The sequence below is a fragment of the Gossypium arboreum genome, chromosome 4 (genome assembly GCF_025698485.1).
Source record: "Gossypium arboreum isolate Shixiya-1 chromosome 4, ASM2569848v2, whole genome shotgun sequence".
In the NCBI taxonomy this organism is placed as follows: domain Eukaryota; kingdom Viridiplantae; phylum Streptophyta; class Magnoliopsida; order Malvales; family Malvaceae; genus Gossypium; species Gossypium arboreum.
This window is the reverse complement of record NC_069073.1, coordinates 101,034,096-101,051,975: the sequence shown is the minus strand read 5'-3', so window position 1 is coordinate 101,051,975 and position 17,880 is coordinate 101,034,096. Positions and strand designations below refer to the sequence as shown.

Sequence of the window (17,880 nt, the reverse complement as noted above, 5' to 3'; positions counted from 1 at the left end):
AAAATTATTCCTCACTCATGAACTCTAGAATAATAATGATGTAAACATTTATCAAATTTGCTCAAGTGATCATTTGAAAAGCTAGTATTCAAGATTAAATATATAGGATGAAATATTATGTGATGCTGTCATGAGGGGGAATAAATTAGCGACATTTTTTCCCTCTTAACCGAGGTTTTGTCCCATTGATTTTTTTTGTAAGGTTTTTAATGAGGCAACATATTAATGCATATATTTACTCTTTTTCTTCATCGATAATATTTTCCACATATATCTTAGTGAGGTTTTAACGAGGTACTTATCTATCGATGGACATCCAATGAGGAATGTTATAAATATTTTATTATTATAGAAGTGGATGTGATTAGGATAATAAGTTTGATTTATTTTGGGACCCTAATGTCTATTAGAAGTAATTTTGGTATAATGTATACTTCTTATGTTTATAAATATAAACTTTGGAGAAGCATGTTCTCATTATAAATAAATTACACACCTATCTTTTGCTTTCCTATTTCTCTTTATTCTTTTTGAAATTTCTTTTATTTTTATTCTCTCTATTCTTTTATTTCATAATAAAAATTTATTAAAAATTAATTGCTATTTCCTAAAATCACAATTACAAATTACAAATTACACATTTACAATTGTGTTTGCTGAATTAAGGAAGGGTGACCTTAAACCAAAAGGCATTCCTGACTTAAAAGACCAAAAAACATTAAAATCTCTCCAACTGCCAAGGTAAAAACTTTTGCATCTTATTATCACAAAGGCAGTAGAAGTATCTACTTTGTATTTAGGGTAATATTATATTTTTTCATTTTTACTAAAAAAACAAATTATTCTTTAAAACTAATCTTTAGATATCAACATGAGAAATACATGACACATTACGTGTCATTATTTGATTATTCTATTAACCACATTAATTTTAACATTACAAATTGATAAAATTTTAATTGAAAAGATCAATTTTGTTTTAATCTAATATATATTTTAAATAAAAAATCAAATACAATCTATCTCTTACCTTGTTAACTATATAATACTTTTACCGCACAAAGCCACAACTAAGCCAACGATGATAATCTGTATAGCTAGTACTTTTGAAGGTGTACGTTTTTCCATACGGTCGAGTAGCACACGATACTGTAGGAGTCTGTACTATATATATAATTACGATAACTTATTCGGTAATCCCTGGTTTTCTTCATTATCATCACAATCGTATAAATCAAACATCAGCAGTAGGAAGAAGAGCGAAAGAAAAATAAAAGGAAAAAGGGAAGAAAAGATCGTCAATCTTCTATAAGTTGATCGCGTTGATTAAAATTTTGTAGGTCTTCGATTCTTTCGAAAGACCGATTAACCACCAATTCTTCTTTTTAGGTACTTGAACAGGAAGAAAAAAATAAATTTTTTTGACGTGATTTGTTTTTTCTCTTTGATGTTTTTAAGCTCATCGATTAGTTGTTTTTCGCTTTTATTTTCTCATTAATTTCTTTGTTTTTTCTATTTTCCTTTTTAAAAAAGAACATTTTTAGTTGTATTAGGTTTGCTTTGAAGAGATATATATTTTTAATTGTTTTGAGGATTGATCGCTTATTAATGGTTTTGACGATTCAGTTGCCCTCTTCAAACTAACCCTATTTTCTTTGTTTTGATTTTCTTTCGTCTTCTAAATACTATGCTTTTATTTATTTGTTTTAAAAAAAATTCCCTTTTTTCCCTTTTGAAGTTCTAAACTGAGCCTTGTTATGATTAAAATTTTGATGGTGATTATATAGATTTTTTTTGGGCTACTGTACAACAGTAATGTTCATATTCTACGATGATATTCTTATTTTCTTCCGTATGAAACTGTTAATTTTCGCTTTGTTTAATGCGATTAATTTTTTTATTCAGGTTGGAGTGAATTGTCTTGGTTTGGAAATTCGTCAGTCCAAAAGAAAGAAAAAGGGAACGAATTCACATGGGAAGTCGAGGGCAGAAACGAACGGAAACAGCCGACGAATTACCAGCAGATAAGCGAGCTTGTAGTTCATTAGATTTTCGACCAAGTTCCTCTAACTGTTCCTCAGTCAGAACTCACCTCAATTTACCAAATTCCACTCCCGATGCTGACATGGAAACTTCCTCCTCCACCTCGGCTTCGAGCCGATCGGATGGTGAACACGAGAAGGAAGACGAATCAGCTTATGGATCATGCGATTCTGACGATGCTGAGCAACAACCACGGCACCACATTTTAAGAGACTATCAGAGAAGAAGATCGTCGAGTGATCATGGAAAATTGAATACTATTTTGTCAAATTTGAACGAAGGAAATGGAGGTTCGGGCCAACTGGCTGCGTTGACTGAACTTTGTGAAGTGTTGTCTTTTTGTAATGAGGATTCGCTTTCGAGTTTGATGGCGGATTCTTTATCACCAGTACTTGTAAAGCTTGCGAAGAACGAGAGTAATGCTAATATAATGTTGTTGGCAATTAGGGGTATGACTTATCTATGTGATGTATATCCTAGATCATCTGGTTTCCTTGTTAGACACGATGCAGTTCCTGCTCTTTGTGAAAGATTATTGGCTATTGAATATGTGGATGTAGCTGAGCAGGTATTTTTTTAAGCTTGCTTGTTAGATTATACTGTGATTGAAGTGACTAAGTTTGTTAGGGTAAGAAATTACAGTGTGATTGAAGTAAGAAAACTTGGTTATGCTGAGAAATATTTGTTATGCAGTGTTTGCAAGCATTGGAGAAAATATCTCGCGATCAACCAGTTGCTTGTTTACAAGCTGGTGCAATTATGGCTGTTCTAAATTTTATTGATTTTTTCTCAATTAGTGTGCAGGTAATTCAATTTGCACTCTGTTATTAATTCTGGAATTAGGGTATATTTTGTTTAATTGAGTTTTGATTCTATGCCAGAGAGTTGCACTTGCCACGGTGGTGAACATTTGTAAGAAACTTCCTTTGGAGGGTCCTGCACCTTTTGTTGAAGCGGTTCCCAAATTATGTGATTTACTTCAGCATGAGGACCAACAGGTCTTTAACTATTTGTAGTTTTCCTCCTTTTGATGACCCCTTCAATTTATTTCTTTCTCATAAATTATATTGACCTATTAACTTTTACATTGTTGAAATTCCTAGCTTGTTGAAAGTGTTGCAACTTGCTTGATCAAAATATCTGAGAGAATGTGTCAGTCTTTTGAGCTGATGGAGGAACTCTGTAAGCATGAGCTGATTAATCAAGTCACACTTGTTATGAAATCGAATAGCCGAACTACTATATCCCAGCCAATATACAATGTATGCAAATTTCCTTGATCATGGTCAGAGATTAGCTATATTTTCCACTGCCTTTTAAATGGTGATTTGATTGTTCCATGTTGGTTGGCACTTGGCAGGGCTTGATAGGATTACTTGTCAAGCTTTCTTCGGGTTCATTTGTAGCTTTTAGAAGTCTGTATGAGCTAAATATAAGCAACATACTGAAGGATGTCTTATCTACTTATGACCTCTCACATGGAATATCTCCTCCGGACTTAGTTGATGGCAATTGCAATCAGGTTTGCATCTTAGAGTGGACAACTTCTCTGAATGGTGTTCCATTTTGGTTGATATTGGCTTGGGCGTTTATTTCTGAGTCTACCCTTGTAGTGAATAATAGTAATTACTGTGGTGATGTGCACCAAGGTCATCTCCTATAATGATGCTTTCTTTTTTTGTTGGTTGTCTGGTTCAGAGGCAAATTGAAATGTCTCTATTTAAGTCAACAATAGTTCTTCTAAAAGAAAAGATCCCGGTCACTATTGCTATTGTCTCTGGCAGGTACATGAAGTTCTGAAATTGCTCAATGAGCTGCTTCCCACCTCCACCGGAGATCAAGCTAATCAGGTAGTGTTGGATAAGGAATCATTTTTAGCTGACCATCATGATCTTCTGCAAAGATTTGGAATGGATTTATTTCCCATGCTGGTCCAGGTTAGCTCCCTGATATATAAAGTTGAAGTTTCAGGATTTTGTTCTTTCAGTAGTTTTACAATTCATGTTTCACCAATTGAACAGGTAGTCAATTCTGGTGCAAACATATATGTTTGTTATGGCTGCCTCTCTGTCATCAGCAAGTTAGTTTTTCTGAGCAAACCTGACATGCTTGGTGAATTGCTTAAGACTGCCAACATTCCAAGGTGAATAGGGATATTTTTTCCTATGCTTTTCTTTTTTATAAAATGCATAATGATAAGTCAACAGATCTTGGATATATTTTCATGAATCTATAAATGGCAGTTTCCTGGCTGGAGTGTTTACTCGGAAGGATCACCATTTGCTGATGTTAGCCCTACAGATTGCTGAGATCATCCTCAAAAAGCTTTCTGATGTTTTTTTGAGCTCATTCATAAAGGAGGGTGTTTTTTATGTGATAGACGCACTTCTAATGCCTGAAAAATGCTCGCAATTGATGCTTCCGGTGTTTGGTGGTATCCAACCATCATTTGATTCAAGCCAAAAGTCTTCTGTGAGGGAGTTCCAGAGATGCTTGTGTTATGCATTTGATATGGTGCCATCTTCTTCAGTCTCATCTTGTAAGATTGACAAGGATACTGTTTGCAATCTTGCAAAACATATTAAAACCAATTACTTTGCTCCAGAATTAATTGAATCCGACAAAGGGATGACTGATGTTCTTCAAAATCTCAGAACCTTGTCTGCTGCCTTGAGTAATTTGATAAACATGCCTGTTGATGATGATACTACTGTTCATCATGAAGAGAAGTTCTACAGCATATTACATCAAATTATGCTGAAGCTTAATGGTAGAGAACCTGTTTCTACTTTTGAATTTATTGAAAGTGGAATCGTGAAATCGCTTATGCATTACCTATCTGATGGGCTGCACATGAGAGGGAATGTGGAATTTACTGGCAGTTATGATCATTTGGTTGTTCTGGGGAAGAGATTTGAGGTGTTCACAAAGTTGTTTTTTTCTTATTCAGATATCCTTGTCGAGGACTTGCCTCTCTCTATACTAATACAAAAATTACAGAGTGGATTGTCAACTTTGGAAAATTTCCCTGTTATTCCAAGCCATGGATTCAAGCAGAGAAATTCATTTGCTACTGTCCCAAATGGACGTTGTGTTATGTATCCATGTTTTAGGGTTCGTTTTGCGAGGGCGGAAGGGGAGAACTGCCTATCTGATTGCGCTGAAGATGTTTTGGCTGTTGACCCTTTTTCTTCCTTAGATGCCATTGAAGGATATCTTTGGCCCAAAGTTTTTACTGAAAGAACAGAATATGGGGAATTAGATGCTGAAGAGTTGGAACACAGAGAAGTTCTGCCTAATCTTTTATCATCGAATGCAAACTCTACTCAAGGCGAGAGTTCAGGTTTTATAGACAGCATGTCCATTGACTTGCCAGAGATGCAGGTCACTCCTGTAGTTTGTTGATCTTAAATTAGTAGAGTTGTTTAGTATCATGACCCCCTTTTTTTCCTGTTCTTTCATATCTTTATTGTGCTATTTTTTATAAGTTTTGAGCTATACTCAATTCTTTTAGTTATGCTTTCCTGCAGGAAGATGAAGCTAACTTTTCACAGATTGCATCTGAACAAGTTCATTTCAGAGAATTGAATTCTGGTGAAACAATGTCTTTGGATGAAACCAATATGGTATATATTCCTAGTTTTGTTTAATTCTTGTATGTATCATAAGAGCGTGCTTAAATGAATCTTAAATGTCTATATCCAATGGTTTTTTCTTATTGTAAGGGCTGCCTGTTAAAAACGGGTATACTCTCACTGAGTGAAAATTGGATTACTTTACAGGGCTCTGCTGGGAAGGAACAAGAGTTTCCTACAGAGTCAACTAAAAATATGAGAACTCCCTGTTCTGCAGCTGGTGACAATGACATTAAAGATTCCTCAGCTAGACTATTGCTTTATCTAGAAGGACATCAACTAGACCGAACTTTGACGCTATATCAAGTGATTCTTCAACAGCTACTAAATTCAGAGAAAGAATTTATGACATGGGCAAAGTTATGGAGTCGAGTATACACAATAACATACAAAAGAGCTCTAGAATCTAACCAAGATGATCCTCAAGAACATACATATAAAGAACGAAAGTTCTCAGTATCAGATCAAAAGATTGCCTCTATTCAGAATATGGGATTTTTTGCCAGCATGTTTGCTTGCAAACTCACTTCTGATTTGGATAAGTCAAGTCCTATTTATGATATATTGTTTCTGCTCAAACTTTTGGAAGGCATCAACAAATATTCATTTCATCTGATGTCTTGTGAGAGAGTTCGTGCATTTGCTGAAGGTAGGAATGATAACTTGGATAATTTGAAGGTAATGGTTCGTTCAGTGTCTCAAAATGAATTTGTGAGCAGTAGATTGACAGGAAAGCTAGAACAGCAGATGCAGGATGCTTTCACCTTATCCACTGGTGGTATGCCTTCATGGTGTAATGATTTAGTTTCTTCTTGTCCCTTTCTGTTTAGCTTTGAGGCAAGATGCAAGTACTTCCGTTTGGCTGCTTTTGGTCCACGAAGAGGTCAACTCAATGCCATTTCACGTAGTAATTCTGGCGCTTCAAGTGACAGGCAAACTACTTCAGGTGGTTTGCCTCGTAAGAAATTTTTAGTCTCACGTGATCAAATTCTAGATTCTGCAACCAGAATGATGGACCTACATGCTCATCATAAGGGACTTCTTGAAGTGGAGTATAATGAAGAAGTTGGCACTGGTCTTGGTCCAACTTTGGAATTCTATACTCTTGTTAGTCATGAATTTCAGAAATTTGGCCTTGGCATGTGGAGAGGGGATCATTGTTCTTTTATCACTTCAACTACCTTGCCTACAGAATCTGTAATTCTGAGAAACGGTTCTGGGCTTTTCCCTCGTCCATGTTCACCTAAATCTGATGCGAATAATGGAATACAGTTTTCTCAAGTACTAAAAAAATTTGTTCTTTTGGGTCAAATTGTCGCAAAGGCTATTCAAGATGGAAGAGTACTTGATGTTTCCTTCTCCAAAGCCTTCTACAAATTAATTTTGGGGCAGGTACCCTTCTGTCCTTAACTTAATTAATGATTGAACTTCCCATTAAGCATTTAATTAAAAAATTTAACCTTACACTCTAGCAATTAAGATAGGCAACCTTTTGGTTTTGTAGGACCTTAGTTTGTATGATATCCAATCTTTCGATCCTGAGCTTGGTAGGACGCTACTGGAGTTTCAGGCTATTATTGTTAATCAGAAAAGGCATCAGAAATCCATTTGTGTTGAAAACACAGCATTGAAACAGGATTTGTGCTTTCGAAATACCAGGATTGAGGACCTTTTTCTGGACTTTACCCTTCCTGGTTATCCTGATTATGTTCTTTCTTCTGAGTGTAATCTCAAAATGGTGAGTCTCTCTTAAGCATTATGACATTCACTTATCCTGAGATCCATTAATTTAGTTAAAAACTTGAATACTTGATTCACATAAGTTATGCATTTTTCCAGGTAAATTCTGCCAATTTGGAGGAATATCTTGAGCTTATTGTGGATGCTACCATACATAGTGGAATTGCCAGACAAGTTGAAGCTTTCAAGTCTGGATTTAATCAGGTATGTATCATCATGAAATTTTTTCTAAAGAAGTAAGCAAAATGGTAATGTCTTTGTGTTCTACTTTACTGAAATCAACCGTGAGATGTTCAATTTGTTCTATGTGCTGTGTTGTAAACTTCAAGAAAATAATGTTTGAATGATTGTAGAGTAATTCCTTGCACCTTTAATTCATTGAAAATGAAAGGTTCTTCTACGAGTTGGCAATTCAGTTTAGCAGGGCCTAATTTGTTTGTTCATCTATGTGCTCCCAAGTCTGAAATCTCTTGCCTATTATATATTGCACTTAAGAAATTTCCTTCGGGACTCATTTTGGATTTTATTTTCAAAAATACGCAAGTCTGATTCTGGCTGTCATTCCAGGTTTTTTCAATTATCCATCTCCATGTTTTTACGGAGGAGGAACTAGAGCGTTTACTCTGTGGAGAATGTGATATCTGGGCTGTATGTATATCTATCTCTTGATTAATCAGTATTTTTGGAGTTAGCAGAGATGGATTAACTTTACTAAATTTTAATGTTGTTTTTCAAGCAGTTCAATGAACTTCTGGAACATATCAAGTTTGATCATGGATATACGGCTAGCAGTCCACCAATCGTTAATGTTAGCCTTGCATTTTCTATTATTTTCCCACTTCCATTTTCTTTTTCCTTTTTAAGTTCTCCTTTTGTCATCTGCTAAACCTTAAGTCACTGTTTCTTTTAATTTCAGCTTCTGGAAATTATACAAGAATTTGAATATTCACAAAGGCGAGCATTTCTGCAGTTTGTGACTGGTGCTCCCCGGCTACCTCCAGGAGGTTTGGCGTCTTTAAATCCAAAATTGACAATTGTTCGCAAGGTCCGTATAATAATTGAAGCTTAGTTTCCCAGTTTTTGTACATATATTTTCCCATTGTCATACCATGTATGAATTTCTTTAAATTTTAATGTTTCCTTCAGCATAGTAGCAATTGTGCTGATACGGAGCTGCCCAGTGTTATGACTTGTGCCAATTACCTGAAGTTGCCTCCTTATTCTTCAAAAGTAATCCTTCACACCTTAATTGAATCTTAAATTAAGTTTCTCGTAAAGATAAAGTTAAAAAGAGAAATACGGGATATCAATATTTTTTGCAGGAGAAGATGAAAGAGAAGCTATTATATGCCATAAGTGAAGGGCAAGGCTCATTCCACCTTTCGTAGCCTTTTTAGAGGTACTATAATCTGTGAATTTGTAATTATTATCTAGGTAGGTCCTTGGTCTGGTTGGTGTACATGAAAACGGGTGTTGAACAGTGATGATTGGGTTAGTTGAGGATTTTGATGGGAGGAAAAAGTTACTATGAAAATAGCTGACTAAATTATTTGGGGTGGGATTTGTAAGTAAAGAATGGGGAATGCACAACTAGTTGTTTTAGGTTTCAAGTTGGGGTTTGGCTGTATATATAGTCAGAGATGGTTGGCTGTTTCTAACTTTGCTATTAATGCTCAAAGATGCTTGGCACTGTCAACATCTGGTCTCTTTTACAATGCTTAATTTTAGATCTCATTGGCTTTGTTATCATGTAATGAGGTGTTTAAGGCATAAGCACAATCTTCAACTCGGAACATGATGTAAAACACGATATCATGAAAATATGAGTTATATGAACAATATTTGCATAAAAATATGAATTTTATGAAATGTATGTGTACCTCATGGTGGCTAAGTGCTACATTTCTTTAAAATGAACTTTTATCTCACCTATTCATGTTGCATGTATGTTCATGAAATGATAATGGCTAAAGGGTCCTTTGAACTTTTCCAAAAGAAGATAATAATAATTATACTTTTTTGCACTCGGCCTTTAAATGTCAAAGTTGCTATCAATTAAGTCCTTTGACTCGTAAGTTAAAATAGTAATGGGAGGTTGTGTTTACCGAGTGATACGATAGGATGGTGCTAGGTGGTGAAATGTAGTATCTAATATTTTAGAAGATATTTTAAAACATTAAAAATCATAAAAATATAAAAATTATACACAAATATTAGAACATTACAACGATTATAAAAATATAAGAAGTGCAAAAAAATTATTATAAATAACACATTATGTAAAATCTTTTATCCTGCAATGCACTATCTTAGTGTATAAGTTAGTTATGGTTTTAAAACGTGCAATATCAAACTTTTAGATGATTAGAAGGTTTTAGAATTAGTTTAATGTCATTTAAAAATGGTTCGAAGTTTATTGAAAGTGTTCAGAACTTAAATCGAGTATTGAAAGGTGCGAAGAAGTATATTATTGTAGATTTTGGGATTCTGTCATACTTGTTGTGATACTATAGAGGTTTAATATCAATATCATATCCTCTAGAATTAAAAATTGACTTGAAAATTACTTATTTAACATTTAAAAGCTTAATAACAAAACTTGAACAAAAAAACAAGTTTAAAACATAAAAAAATAACTATTGAAACACCTCCAAATGCTTCAACCCTACTCTAAAGACATCATGAAAAACAAATTTCAAGCAAAGCATTAGCTGAGGAAATGACACCATGAATGCCAACTAATTAGAACTTCAAAATAATAAGCTCAAACATAACCACTATCCTTCGACATACCGACTTAATACTAAACTACACAAAATACTTAGTAGCAATTGAAATTAGCATGATTATACATATTGAAATTCTAAATACATGTCACAAGTTACAAATTGCACTAACTTCCATACTTTTAATAATTTTGTTGATGGTATGATGATTTTAAGTTGAGATAACTTCAAGAATCTAAAAGTGAGAATTTACGCACAAAAATAATAATATGTAAGCATAAAATACTTAAACTTAAATTGTAAATATTATACTTACTTACTTGAAAGGACATTCAAACACATGGCTCAATAAGCTTACATGTTAGCTTAATAGCAAAAAGATAAGATGAAAACATAAAAATCCACATGAATGTGATGACATACAAGCATACTTCAACATTTACAATAAGTGTTAAAAAATTCTCTTTTTAACTTTAATATACACATAGTTCATGTCTTTGCAACATTTAATTACCATTTCACAATTATGTATTCCATAACCATATATTTATTTCATTAATTATTTCTCGCCCATTTTTATATTAATGCCCAATGTAATATTAGGGTTTATTTCTAGTCTTTAGATACAAAGGTGAGATTTCTATATTTAGAGAGTGATAGAGTGTGAATCACTTATCGTATTTACAATTAAATATAGTGGAATTACTTACTGAGTTAAACTCCACAAACGTAGTAAAATCGAACTATGTAAACAAATTTTGATGTTATTTCTATTTTGTTTGCATTGTTTTTCGCAGTGTCAAGCCGTAGTAACCATTGCTGTCTAACACTTTAAGTAAGTAACAAAAATTTAAATATTTTCCATCATACTTTACATCAGAGGTTGAATATTCATGTCGAAATTGTGACATTTTCAACATTGAGATTTTTAGATGTTACAACTGCATCTACCTAAGAAAAATTGCGTTCACAAAATTTGCAAGTAACGGTACTCCCTTTTAACTAATTTCAATCACTGAGATAATTAATGAGCATTCAGAAATGAACTCAAAATTATGAGGGATTAGAAGAAACCTTGAAAATTTGCATAAGAATGACTCAATTGGAATAGCAAATTTAAGATGAATTTTGCATAAATTGAAAACATATAGAAAACCACGAAACATTTAGAGCAGAAATATATGCAACATTTTCAGCTACTTTTGGCCTTTCTTCCATAACACACCTATCTTTTTCAACATGTTGCCATTTTTCTTCTTTGGTGAGTCATCATCCATGTCTTCCGAGTTGGGTGAACCCGTTACAGGGTTATGGTTACCGTCAAAAGGTATGGTCCTGTCCATATGTTTTCCGTAGTTCCCAGTAGAAAGCATGGCAGTGGCTGCCTCAGCTGCTTTTCTCCATTGATCTGACTGAACCTTTATTCTCCTTAACTCAGCCTCCATTTCATTGTTTGCTGCTTGTGCTGCACCAAGTTGTTCGGTCACCTGAGCTGCTCTTTTTCTACTTTTTTCCGCTTCCTCGGTTAAATTGTCGTGTTTCAGTAGAGCCTCTTGCTCTGCTGCCCTTGCTGCTTCTAACAAGGCAGCAGATTCATCACTAAGTTTATTACTATCCATTTCCATCTTCATAATCTCCATTTTGAGCTTCTCGTTTTGCATGGTTACGCTCTTCAACTCGGTTTCTTTGGCTGTCAAATTTGCATTCAATTCCGTCAAATCGGCCTCTAACTTTTTCTTCAACTTCATTGAAAGTTCCAGCTCTCCTTCATCGAACTGTTTTTTCTCGGTCTTCAAATTCAGCTCCTCGTTTTGAGCCAAAATACTCTGCAGTTCAGTCTCCTTATCCATTAAGTTTGCTCTCAATTCTTCAACATCAGCTTTCATTTTATTTAATTCGGTTTCCAGTTCCATCTCCCTCTGACATGACTGCGTTCGTATGCATTCCACTTGTTCGTAAGCGCTTCTAATTTGCAATGTGCTCCGAATATATTCTTCTTGATACCTTACCTCGGATGCATCCAATGCTGATTTCAATTGACCCACTTCAAGTTTCGCAAAATTAAGCTCCGTTTTGAGCTTCTCTATATCCTCATTTTCTCCATTCTTCGGCGACAGTTCATCATCATTGCGATCCTTCAATGTTTTGCTGCTATTACCAACGAGTTCTGCCTGTAGCTTGCTCACAAGTTCCTCCAGAGACTTAACTCTAGCCTGTGACTGTTCTAACTCCAATGACAATTTGTTGTAAGCTTCGGTCCTTTTGGTGGCATCGAATCGCAGTACTTCCACGGTTTTATTTGCTGCTTCCAGTTGCATTTCTGTTTCGCTAACAACTTCAACGGCCTGGGCTTCAGATTCTCTGCAGTTATTGATCTCAGACTTAAGTGTTTCAACCAAGGCAAGAGTTTCAGTCAGTTCAATCCTCAAGTTCTGAATTTCAGCATATGCGGATTCAGCATGTTTAGTTTGAATGGCTTCTGATTCATATGCCTTTTCCAGCTGAGCTTTAAGCTTCTGGATTTCATTCAAAGCAGAAGCCAAGGCAGCAGAATCCATCGAGTGCTTCTTCTGGACAGCCTCGAGTTCTGACTGCCATGCTCTATCTCGTTCTTGTGAGATCTTACGGAGTTCTTGAACCCGACCATCCTCAGAGACAGAAATTTCCAGCAACTGCTGTTCGGATTCTTCAAGCTTGGCTGACATTTCTGATAGCTGCTTTTTAGCCTCCTCAGCATCTTGCATGGCTTGCCTCTTCCATGACTCGGAAGCAGTCAGTTGGTCCTTGGTCTTTCTTAGATCATCCTGAAGTTGACAGAGTTGCGCTTCCAGTTCGGTCACTCGGCTTCCACGCTTTTTCTAGAGCTCACACCAAACATTTGGACATTTTGTCAGTGCGAGTAATCAAGTGGAGAAGTTAAAATAGACAACTATCCGGTAATAACGGAAAACAATTTGCAGATTTCATTACGGTAAGCATCATCCTAGTCTTAACCATTCATAAATGACCAAAGAATACCTCAGATACCGGGCTTCTCAATGCTTTACGCTCAGTAACCTTCGGACTTCTATCTTTGGGTGTCTTACTTGCAGGATTTGGGGATGAGACCGTGTCAGCATCAGATCCTGATATCTTCATTTGATGAGAAGTTCGAGGTGTAGCAGAAGAGTTTCTCTGAGGCACTTCTAGGGGGCTTGTTTTACTGCCAAAAACAATGAAAATACAATTAAAAAAAACATCAATGAAGCTTCTAGTCGATGACTACTATTACATCATACAAGAGGTTCTTTCAGGAGGTTGTAACTACTTTTACAACTTTCTATATAACCAATCATAATGCAGGGCGGATAGATAGCTTACTAACAAATTCATAGCTAAGCAGTCACCCACCTTAAAGAAGTTAATGTTGCAACCATTTTTTCAAGCACAAGCTAAACAACTAAAAACTGCCCTACTTCAAAGGAGGTGAAAAAGGGGTTTAACAATATACCGAGCAACTAATGAGGATCTTACCTTGCTTTTGGGGTCTGCATGATTTATATATCCCCTTGAACTGGTAAAAGGGCCTTGCTTCAAACCCGACTTGACCCACACAAGCTGCAAAGAAATCATGGATTGAGAAGCTACATTGGGTAGATTCTGATATTATAGATGTAGAGGTTGTGCAAGCTGGAATGTATATCAAGCCTTAACCAACAAACAATCAAATACAATTCCTTCGAAGAAACTCCACAGAAACTAATTCCACTACTACCAACCAGAACCAAAATGACCTAATTTAAAATGAAAGGAAAAATAAAGTTGCCATATGTGGATTCGAGCGCGCTGAGGTGTATTATCATGAGTTAAGGAGGGGTTATGGATAGTTCTAGGCATTGTCTAAAAAAGAGCAAATATGATGAGATTATTTTAAAAAAAAAACCATCTTTTCACTCTGTCTCTCTAGTGAAAGATATGCTACACAACACATTATTGAAACCAACGATCAAAAAAGAAGAACCCACATTATTGAAACCACAAAGGACCAGCTAGAAATGAACGAAGTAAATTAATAATCCATGAGGGACTGCTTGTACTCAGTTTGGAATTAAAATTTGTTTATTTACATTACTTATTGGACCAAAAAACTGAAACATTATGCTCTTAATGAAAATATGTGGCAGTGGGGTGTACTCAACCAATCCAATAAAACTACTTTTTCCTATATTTCCATTTTCTCCTGCAAATTTAAGACCAAAAAGCTCTATAACTCCATGAAAATCTCGTTTATCTTCCCCAAATTTTGCTTGATAACTTTGAAAATAAAACATGGAAGAAAGAATTAAATGAACAATGCTTAATGAAGGAGTAGATGAACTTGAAGAAGACATAGTTTCAAGGATATATAAAAAAGGCAAGCAGGGAAAAAGGGTCTGAAGAGCAAGAGAGATAGATATAATTGTTAACATAAAGCAAAACCTACTCACTTTTAAACACATTTAGAAACAATCTTTTCTGATGAAGGAACTAAAGGAACATGAACACCACTAGAAATTTACATTGCTGAAAAATGAAATATAACCTGAAACATACATGTTTAACAGAAAGGATAAGGAGAAAACAGAGCTGGATTTTTAGTTTTTACCTGAAGGATGGATGGTAGTCCTTGAGATAGCTAGCTTCAGTTAATATTTTCAGGAAAAAGAACAAATGTAAAAGGCTTGGAAATAATGAACCCTGGAAAACCCAAAACCAAACAGGGTTGGTTAAGTTAAAGCTTCTCTTGGAGCTGAGGTTCTTTTTCTTCTCTATCAATGCTCACTGCTCAGGTTCCCTAAGGCCGAGTCTCTCTTTCTTATATTTTCTTCTTTTTTTGAGAAGCTCGCTTTCTTTTATATATTTTCTTACTTTTGTTTGTTTTACTGTTTTTGTTGAATGTCAGTTAAGGGAAAGAGGAAGCAAAAGCTATTGGCTTATAGGGACGTTTACCTATACAGGAGATTGTGATTGATTAAAGCACCACGCTCCTTTTTCACGCGCTGTTTGACGCTCCTCTCCTCACTCAACTGCTGCTACGTTATGATTGGTGCTGTTGAGGCTCCCGAATCCCAACCCAAGGTTAACACTATCTGCATACTCAGTTTCTTTCTAGATTTGAATCTGTGAATAAATTTGAGTTAAATTAAAAAAAATTAAATTCAAATTCAGATCAAGGGGTGATAAATACTATTGATTATCAAGTTATTATATGGGTTAACACATAAATTTAAAATTACATATATTTAAAAATATTCAAAGTAAAATAATAAAAACTAAGATACTTGAATTGAATATGATAAATTTGAATAATTAATTAAATAAAATTATTATTTTAGAAATTTTTAAAATTTTAATTTTTTAATTTTAAATATATATTTTGAATTTTTATAAATATTTTAAATTTAATTTAATTTAATTTTTGTAATTTTGTTGAGATAGAAACTAATTTGCTTATTTTTAAAGTTGATAATGACTAAAAGATATTTATACCAATATATTATTTGAATTATTTGAAGTGTGAAATTCAACTCGAATCGAATTATTCGAACTGACTCGAATAATTTAAATAACTCGATTTAATAAACTTAAAATATGAATTTTTTTTCGATATTTTCAATTAACTCCCGTGTTCGAATATGCCTTCTTTTTTGTTTTAACTCAAGAATTAATCAATTGATGTTTGTCGTAAATTGTAATCAAAGCATATAAAAACAGAGTTGATTCATCCATAAGAAACTGGCATCTCTATCTTGCTCCCAAAGTACAAACAAACCACAATAGTCAAATATAATTAAGTAGTAATTTTTAGCTATGACTTGACTTCAATCTTCATTTAATTTAAAAACATTGGAGTTGTTAGTATGGTTTATGCAATCAAAAATTGCCTTGAAATATATAACTTTCTTTTTGTTTTAGGTCAATTTTGATATTTTCAACTCAAGTAAAGTATCCTTCCATTCATGATTGTATGTATTAGAATATGGATCATATCTCCATTACCACTAATTGAGATTTCTTCCAATTGTATTCCTAAATTCATACGAGTCTTTTTGAAATGTGGAATATATATCGGTGCAACTAATTGTCGGATAAAAGAGGTTAGTTCAGAAATTTGATTCTCAAGAAAAAAAAAAAAGTTTTTTTGTTTCATTCGCTCTACTTGGAAACTCCTATTTGAATTCCAAATATTGTCAATATGCAATCATGATCGAATGCTAAGGATAATGAAAAGAAATAAAATTATTAATATCAGTCCCTAGCAATAGGCAAAATTTGTAGGATTGTTCAAAATCAATTTCTATTCAAAATAAACTTATAGAAAATAATAGTGAATAAAGTCGAATCTATAAAGACCAATGATAATTTTTTCCTAAATAAAATCAACAAAATAAAGATGATAGGAATTTTTTAAAAATAGAAAATAGAAAAACTTAATTTAAACTTAGTAAAGAAAGCAATAATTAAAAGTTGTGAGAAAATCAATAAGACGAAGCTCTAGTCAAAGATAAAATTTCCATTTGATTCATGAGTTTGATCGTCAATGCATAGATGATTTTCAAAGTTCTTTGATAAACTAATTATAGTTGTCAATGCATAGATGGCACAGGTTGTAACACCCCTTACCCGTATTCAAGGCCGAAACAGAGTATGAGGCATTATCAGACTTAACAATACACATAGATGAAAACCGGGCCATAAAATTTCATTTAATTCAAAACTTTGCGAACACATGCATAACAAACAAAGTTAATATATCATTACATCAAAACATAGGATATGGCACGATTAATTAAACTTATAAACCATAATGGATAAGGACCACATCTCATGATCATATACGATAATTCAATGCAGACTGATACGTATAGTCAAAATCATAATAAAAATACATATCACAAACCAGCTTCCTATACATGCCACTCACTTGATATTTCTAATATTTGAATTAATTCTCCCAAAAATGATAGTTCGATAATGTGATTTTGCCTCCGACGATCTCCAACCCTGAGCCGACCTGCCAATACTAAAGAAATGGAGAGGATGGGCAAGCTTTACGCTTAGTAAGTTCATATGAAAATAATAAGCAATTACTACCACGCTTTTCAAGATAAAACACTATAATTGTACAATTACACATGTTCAGGTTAAGCTGTGTTATCGAGTTACAGTTACTAAATCATTCATATCTGAAGCTAAAAAACTCCAAATTTAGTTTCGTTAATTTTCCTTGAAACTAGATTCACATATATTTCTTCCATAAAATTTCCAGAATTTTTGGTTTAGCCAATTAGTACAGTTTATTCATTAAATTTTCCTCTGTTTTGCTGTCTAACAGTTCTAACCTCTCTTCACTAAAAAATATTTATCTCATATTTCGGGGCTCGGATGATGTTGCCGTCCATTCCTCCTGAAAGTAGACTCATTCAAGATTCTATTCATGTAAATTATAATTCATAATTATTTTTTTACAATTTTTAACAATTTTTCCAAGTCAGAACAGGGGATCTCTAATTCATTCTAACACTGTCTCACAAAAATTATAATATCACATAATATATAACTCTTTTGCTCCCCCTGTTTCTTTTATATCAAAATAGACTCATTAATATTTAATTACATAATTTTTTGAAATTTAATTCAACTTACACAATTTTTGGTGAATTTTCAAAGTCACGCAACTACTGCTGTCCAACACTGTTTTACTACTAAAATTCACT

At 33.9% G+C, this 17,880-nt stretch overlaps 2 protein-coding genes across 3 annotated transcripts; one reads left to right on the top strand and one right to left on the bottom strand.

Annotated features, from left to right (window-relative positions):
* The first annotated feature begins 1,074 nt into the window (after positions 1-1,074).
* On the top strand, positions 1,075-9,140 carry LOC108489361 (E3 ubiquitin-protein ligase UPL4). Of its 2 annotated transcripts, none has more exons than XM_017793867.2 (18): positions 1,075-1,336; positions 1,906-2,611; positions 2,737-2,847; positions 2,925-3,041; positions 3,147-3,305; positions 3,404-3,565; positions 3,828-3,980; positions 4,065-4,186; positions 4,287-5,427; positions 5,574-5,669; positions 5,826-7,070; positions 7,183-7,416; positions 7,518-7,622; positions 7,986-8,066; positions 8,158-8,226; positions 8,335-8,463; positions 8,565-8,648; positions 8,741-9,140. In XM_017793867.2, the coding sequence occupies exons 2-18, from the start codon at positions 1,973-1,975 to the stop codon at positions 8,804-8,806; spliced, it is 4,713 nt and encodes a 1,570-aa protein (XP_017649356.1). In that variant the 5' UTR covers positions 1,075-1,336; positions 1,906-1,972; the 3' UTR covers positions 8,807-9,140. The 2 variants fall into 2 exon arrangements, with proteins under 2 accessions (XP_017649356.1, XP_017649355.1); XM_017793866.2 differs by having other exon boundaries at positions 1,075-1,389.
* Positions 9,141-11,226: 2,086 nt separating this feature from the next.
* LOC108487379 (interactor of constitutive active ROPs 2, chloroplastic-like) lies at positions 11,227-15,190 on the bottom strand. Its single transcript, XM_017791707.2, has 4 exons — positions 14,769-15,190; positions 13,658-13,741; positions 13,163-13,346; positions 11,227-13,002 (listed from the first exon to the last, which is right to left on the bottom strand). The coding sequence occupies exons 2-4, from the start codon at positions 13,675-13,677 to the stop codon at positions 11,341-11,343; spliced, it is 1,866 nt and encodes a 621-aa protein (XP_017647196.1). The 5' UTR covers positions 13,678-13,741; positions 14,769-15,190; the 3' UTR covers positions 11,227-11,340.
* Positions 15,191-17,880: the final 2,690 nt, after the last annotated feature.